Source organism: Perna viridis, chromosome 1 (genome assembly GCF_037379345.1).
Source record: "Perna viridis isolate PV_CMFRI_1.1 ecotype Kerala chromosome 1, ASM3737934v1, whole genome shotgun sequence".
NCBI classification, from domain to species: domain Eukaryota; kingdom Metazoa; phylum Mollusca; class Bivalvia; order Mytilida; family Mytilidae; genus Perna; species Perna viridis.
In genome coordinates this window covers 39,019,317-39,027,073 of record NC_142445.1, presented here as the reverse complement: position 1 = coordinate 39,027,073, position 7,757 = coordinate 39,019,317, and the positions used below count along the sequence as shown (strand labels likewise).

Sequence of the window (7,757 nt, the reverse complement as noted above, 5' to 3'; positions counted from 1 at the left end):
AATGTTTGAATGATTTGTAAGAGTTGTGTTCCTTACCGTATGTCTACCTCCTTAAATGGACTACAATAGTGATCGAATTGGTTGTTTTCTACAAAACAAACAAGACAGTTGTATACTTAGTATTAGTGGCTGAAATTTTTTTTGATTGAATACCTCCAATACTCAACAGTAACCAAAATAACGCTACGTATCGTTAGAAAGTAGACAAATATCGTTATGTAGAGAACGTTTACACACCAGTATATCACTTAAAATGGGCGGTTTATAGTTTGAACATTTTTAAGTTTTATGTAAACCACCATATCATTCATTTATTTCATAAGGTAGTATAGGTTTTCTATTACCTTTTTATAGTTTGCGTGTTGTTAAGATGACATATTATATAGATAGTTTGTTCTTTTACATGTTCATAATGTTGGTTTATTTATCAAAATTTCGCAACAAGCATTTTTATATTTTGAATATTGGACGTCAAATGTGGACATTCTTTAAAAGCTTATTATGTTAAAATACTTAAACTATTATCATTGAACCAAATTAATTCATAATAGGATAATTAATTGGAAAGAGTGAATAACCAAAATATGATCACGAATGCCGAAGAACGCTTAGATTAAACGAGTGTGCGGAACTTGTCCTTTGCACTGGTAATCATATTTTGGTTATTCACGATAACCAATTGATTATTCTATTTATTTTATAGATTTCCGTCATTATTCATTGCTATTTTCAATATGAATTTTATACTTTGTGAACGGCGGATTGATATTCGTGCCGTGAGGTTTTCGCGGGAGAAAGTGCGAGAGTGAAATCACCTAATTTATTTCACAATGTGAATGATCGATTTTTTTACACTGGGAACATTCGGTAAATCACTGCTATCTAAATAATAAATATGATTTTGTTTTTTAATGAACCAAAATATGTTATTAACGTAGAGTATTCGAAATACAAGTCAATCAATCAAACTCAATTAATGTAGGGGGAAGCAGCTTTTGATTTTATTTTCAGTATTATTCAACTTTTTTTAGAAATGGATGTTGATATTTTTACATTGCAAGGGGTCTTTTCATACCTTGAAACTAATCTTATATAAATATTGTTGATTTCAGTGTACTGTAATAGTGATTCAGGAAGTAACCTGTCATCAGCAGCATCAGACCAAACACATAGATCGTAATCTAAAAATGGATAGTGTTCAAGAAGCGGTCATTGCAAATCGAACTGTAATATGAAGCCACATTCAGCATGGAAAGGTTCTATCAAGCTGTTAAGTGCAATTTAGAAATTTCAGGATTTTTTGATTTTTTAATGTTCACATTACCTCGAAAGAATTATGATATAAAGTCTTACTATTGAACTTGGGAACGCCCTCGGGGCCTCTGGTCTACCAACACTGACATCAACCCGGTACGTACTTTAAAAACGCGAAAACATATAATCGAATGACAAAATTTCAGTATGCTGTGCACGCGTTTGAAGGGGTTGAAGTGGTAATCTCTCATTAGCTACAGGAATATCTGTTAAAAATATCATTTTTTTTCAAATTTGGGACACGTAACACTGATATGATGATAACAAGATTTTTAAAACCTGAAATAAACATCAGTTATCTCAGTGTGATTTACTTATGGTGAAATGGTGGCAGGACAACAGGAGCTCAGTTTCAAAACAAACTAGTTGAAATAGATCTAGGCACGTTAAAAGTCAAGATATAAAAACAGACACTTGCTAGAAGATGAAAGCACCACGGAAGAAACACCAAGCAGAAATCAATCTGATTAAATCTGGTAGATTGAACTATAAAGAATTCCATAGGTGTTTTGAAAATGTGTATTTTCGTCTGACTTTCCACAACAGCTTTATATTTTAAATCAATATCAATTGAAAAATCCCTGGAGAAAACCACGATAGGAGCACAAACAAGAGTCATAGTGAAAAACAAACAGCATGAATATCGTTATAGCCTTGGTGAAATATTCGATTTATTTTGTAAGAATTATACAAGATTTTAATAGTTTCATTTATTTTAAAACAAATTGTATCTTTCACGATGAACAAATAAAAATAACAAATAAAATATCTTATGCTATTTGATACGTTTTGTGCAATTGATGTTTAATCGAGATGTTAAATGAGTTTAATGTGGTCATCTACTTAATTGTTCTTCTTTAAATAAGAGTAAAAGCAATGCTAACCCATATACCATTAGATGTTTTTAAGATTGTGCCATTAGATTTCTTTTTTTTTTCTCGATACAATTTTAGGGTAAGACAGTCTTCTTTCCACAACATAGGTAGGTATTAATGAAACTACTTTAAAATCTAAAGGTGGAAGTTATTTTTCTTGCAATTACAATAGAAGTCTATCGTTTTTCTAGGCTGATTTCTTTGGTTTCTAGATGTTATGTCTATGGTATTTGTTATTACCTTGAATTCATAAAATCGACTATGGTTTATTATGCTTGATTGTGACAATTATGATTACTCTTCGAAAAGTCATGGAGTTTCCAGGGTCAGAGGAGCCATCAGGAAATACAAAAAGATACATACCAGGAACTTTCTGCTCAAGTTTTCAAATTCAGTCAAATATACGCTATATACTACGATAAAATAAAACAAAAATTGCAAGATACACGACATTATGAGTCACAACACACTTTAATCATCTCGAGGTGGGCTAGTACAGAGTTGACTTTGATTTTACATTTTACATTTTCTTTTGTTTCTTTTGATATTTTGAAATTATATTTAAAAAATCATTGATGATAAAAAACTTTTAATTGCTTGGTTGTATGTTGCATTTGATTGAAAGTCGGTTACCTTGCTAGTTAAGAAAAGCGAAACTTCCATAGTGCCAGTAATCGTTAGAATATCAAAGTGCAGGGGTCTATAGCAAATAAAATAATAATAATAATAATAATAATAATAATAATAATAATAATAAAACATAAACTAAGAAGGAGGTATTGGAAAATTGAGCCTATATGAGAGTCAGTTTGACCTATCTTAGAAACAATAATAGACAATTAGTTAAATAAACCATGAAATGATCATCTTTATCCAGTGTAAATAAACAGTAAATTATCTTGATACAGTGCGGAAACTTGGTCATTATTTTACCCAGCTAATATATGTACTTAGTATTATGACAGTTACAACGGGCCAATAACACAATTTTTTGTACATAACTTGTAAAATTGCCCTTTTCCACGCCACAAGCCTTTATACCAGTACATCACTAACACTGGCACTTCAGAAAACATAAGTTTATAACCGTATCAAACAAAGTAGAAGCTTGAACGAATACGACGTTTTTGTTGTTATCCATCATTTAAATTTTCCCACACTAAATCTTTTCAATATGCATAATAACAGTTTAAATCATGTGATGTGTTTACAAATGGCGTCGGTGATGTGAAAACTATTTGAAGGAAAGATTTTGCCTATAGCGTAAGTCTTCATTTCATTCACGTTCTTATGTTTTTGTACTGAATATCTGGAATGATCATTTTGATTGACACATACTTACATTTGCTAGTATTTATTGAAACACTTTCTATTTTCGATTTGACTTTAATGTGATTATTTCCAATGGATGTCAATGTACTAACGAAAGTTACAAATATTATTAATTCAAGAAAATATATATAAACAAAAAAAAAGTACAAAACGTTACCAATTTCTTTTTGTTTGGAACACTTGTTGAGGACAAAATAAAAAAACCTCAACAAAAACAACAACGAAACAAAAAGCAAAACAAAACAAAACAGGTCAAAACAAAAATTAATCATATCTGCTGAAAAAGATCCCAACGGAACTTACCTTTCGCAAGTTGCATCTATTTTTCTTATACCTATATTTGCCTTGTATTTAAACCTAAGACACGTTGATGATTCAACATACATAGAGAAAATAAAGCAATATATTTCCATCTGCAAATAACAAACAAGAAGGTAGTTGGATAAACGGAGTATTTTTTTTTCGTAGAAATGATCTTACAAATAAATGCAGACCCTCGGATTTCTTCCCAATCCCGAAGCCGTCTCGTACAAATATACTATATATTCTTCAACATTAAACTTTTATTGTATTAGTATTTATATCGATAATGGTAAACACTACTAAGATTTACGATAAAAGGGGATGATTTTTCATTCCCAATTGTCAACTATCCGTTGTTAGATGGTGACCTCCCCTTGTCACCATCATATGGTGTTTACCTATCACAATTGGTTCAATTTGCTCGTATTTGTAACACTGTTTCTAATTTTTACGAAAGGAATCTTTATATTACCGAGAAATTACTTCATCAAGGTTATTGATATCACAAACTCGTTAAAACATTCATAAAAAATTTAAACCGATACAAGGAACTCATTCACAAATACGGATGTAATGTGTATCTCTCACCCTTTGTTTTACGGTAATATTACACACAAAGTACGCAAAGCTCGATACTCACATAATAAGTTAACTAAACCGTGCACCATGAAAACTGATTTATTCAACGGGTCATAGTTTTCCTTTCCTCGTTTGTCTACCCCGGACTTGACTTTTTATGAGAAAAAAAGTGTTTCTAGAAAAGCAGAGGACGCTTACCCTACCGGTGCACCTGGTCCATGCTCCCAGTTTTTAGTGGAGTCCGAGTTGCTCATTTGCTTTTGTTACTTTGTATGTGTGATTTTAGTTACTTTATGTTCTTTGTTGTGTATGTCTGTTTTCCATGTCTGGTCTTTGTCCCTGGATTACATCCTTTTGACTACCGCTATAACCTTGGTTCCTTTGATTACTCTTTCACATAATAAGTTATTTAAACCGTTAAATAGTCTCGTTCGTAAGGGAAATAGTTACGATATTGTCAAATAGTTAAGGATTGCGTTTTTTTGTATTAACATTGATTCGCTCATAGGGTCTTTACATTTAATTTACTGTAAAAACAGTTTTAGGCATGACATGGGTTGTGTCTTTATTGTATGACTTATTATGTACCGCACCTCTCAACCCCGCATGGGCCTGTTGCAGTCTCCCCTGTGGTGTGAGGGTTTCCCTTTCGATCATTGAAGACCAATGGTTGGCCTTGGGCTGACATCTTCATCCCGGTGGGATTGTTGTCTCTTTGAAATATTCAACATACCTATTCTCGTTATACCTAATACATTATTGTATTAAAATATTTTATTCAGAAATCGCAGTAAGATATACAATTATTTGTCTGTCCTTTCATAAACTCTAAAATACAACATTCACTTATCCAAGAATAGTTATCATTTCAATATTTCTGTTATCAATAATCATAAATCTTTTATGAACTTTTAGGTTAATGAAAATGGCTTCTAACTGGTCTCTCTGTGGCGTTTGCGACTCTCTTCAACAGTCTAATGCAGCTTTTGTCTGGTGCCCAGATTGCGATGATTGTGTTAAAAAACACCGTGTTTCCAAAGCTTCCAAAAATCACCAGACGATACCAATCGACCAGTACGATAGACTCCCTGTCGAAATTCTGAAAACCACACAGACATGCGCAAAGCACAATGACAAGTTTCAAACATACTGCCAGCTACATGACTGTCCCTGTTGCCATAGATGTGTTATTGAGTCACACAACTCCTGTAAGGACCTAAAAGCCATCGACGATATAGTGCACGATGTTAAATTGTCTAATGCATTTATAGAATTAGAGGAGGCACTAAATAGGATTCGTGAAAACTTTTCCAAATTAATCACAAGCAAGGAATTGAATATAACCCTTCTTCATAATGAAAAAACAATGATAGAGAAAGAAATTCGTGACACAAGGAAACGAATAAACAATCATTTAGACAATCTTCAAGAGAAGTTAATAAACGAACTTATAGTATTAGAACAAAAAGAAAGGAAGGTGATCAGTGATTTAGTTACAAAATTAAAGAAAAGAGAAGAAGCTGTAGTAGAATTGCAGGACAATCTTTCTAATATTAAAAAACATGCGTCGAATTTGCAAGTCTTCTTTGCAATGAAAGGACTAGACGAAAATATAAGGAGTGAAGAAGACTATTTGAAAGAATTGTGGTCTGGCGATACAACTGAAGATACAGATATCAAACTGATATTGAACAAAATCATTCAAGACTTTGAAACAGAAGTCAAAATGTTCGGTCAAGTAAAAGCTCATAGTTCTTCAAATAGTCTTATTTTAGAAAGAAAAAAGGACATGCAAGCTCAGATAAAATGTCAGTCCGTAGACAAAGTTTCATTGAGTCAAGTAGGAGCTTTTAACATTAACGATCGTGTAATGTCATCAGTGTTTCTACTGGAGGGTCGAATCGCATTTGCGTGTAAAGTTCAGAAAACTTGGGAAGACCCATTTTACAGCGTTTTGAAAGTTTTCAAATATAACGGTACAACAGATTTCAGCTTTTCACTCGAGCCATACCTAATTAACGACATAACTTTCTTGCCATCTACTAACAGTTTAGCGGCAACGGGCGGTACGTTGACTGAACAATACACGTGTATAATTGATCTAGGTCAAAGGAAAATCACTCAAACTTTGCGTATTGACAGGCCATCAAAAGGTATCACTTACAGAAGCGGACATTTGCTGTATCTGATAGGAAACACCGGAATACAAACTCAGAACATGCTGAACAATTCTATTCAATGCGTACTTAATCAGCAGATTTTAGGCAATCCATTTATTGTCAGATTTGGTGATAATCTTTACTATACTAGTAACAACGGGATTAATCTGTTAGGAAGAGTTTACAAAACATTATTAAAAGAGCGGAGAAAAAGTCATGGAGCTGTTTCTTGCTGTGATATCCATGGAAACCTCAAATGGGTATTTCAGGACGATTCAGTATTGGATAGACCAAACACTATTACCGTCGACAATGATGGCTTTATTTATACAGTTGACATGAGTTTAGACAAAGTTGTTGTTATACAACCCGGTGGTACCGGATATAAAATACTCTTATCTTCTAAAGATGGACTACGCGGTCCAGTAGGAATTGACTACGATCTAGCTACAAACCAGCTTTTGGTGGCGAACGAATATGGCAAAGTCTTGATATATAAAGTAAACAAATATAACTAAAGAACTCATGCATTGTAATGTTAATTGAACTAATGTCAGTAAACTTGTTACGTGAATTGTTCCGATACTTTAAAACAAGATATCTCAAAAGCGAAACTTCATTGGAAGATAAGTCATTATTATACAGTATAAATAATTGCTATTAAATTTTAAAAAAAGCAAAAAACAACCCCCCCCCCCAAAAAAAACAAAACAAAACAAAACAAAAGGACAAAACAAAAACAAAAAAGCCCCCCACCCCCCACCCCAAAAAAAAAAAAAAAAAAAAAAAAAAAAAAAAAAAAAACCACACACGACCGTGCAATGCTATTTTTAAATATATCCTTATATTTGCACTAAGGCTTATTAATGATTATTGGATAGGAACAAAAATGTTTCTTACATTGCTCTATGGAAATTGCATTGTTGTCAAGTTCGAATGCAGATCAGTCCAAAATGACTTTTAATCGTTTTTGCAGTCCGAAAGATGTTTAAAAGATGAGAGTAATGTAAAGTAATGTTAGAATAATAGCTGAGGGGTAATTTTGGAAGTGAAATTTATTGAACTAGTTCAAGTATGAAGTTTTGGTCGATATTAGAACTATAGTTTATAGGCTGGGAGGGTCCACCATGTATCCCCCTCATTAACTCCATGATGCTTTAGGTATTTTCATAAATCCATTTTTACGAATCAGTTT

At 32.7% G+C, this 7,757-nt stretch overlaps 1 protein-coding gene across 1 annotated transcript; it reads left to right on the top strand.

The window, feature by feature from the left end:
- The first annotated feature begins 3,376 nt into the window (after positions 1-3,376).
- Positions 3,377-7,136, top strand: LOC148628692 (uncharacterized). The gene is made up of 2 exons (XM_088592508.1): positions 3,377-3,452; positions 5,319-7,136. The coding sequence occupies exon 2, from the start codon at positions 5,323-5,325 to the stop codon at positions 7,078-7,080; it is 1,758 nt and encodes a 585-aa protein (XP_088448634.1). The 5' UTR covers positions 3,377-3,452; positions 5,319-5,322; the 3' UTR covers positions 7,081-7,136.
- Positions 7,137-7,757: the final 621 nt, after the last annotated feature.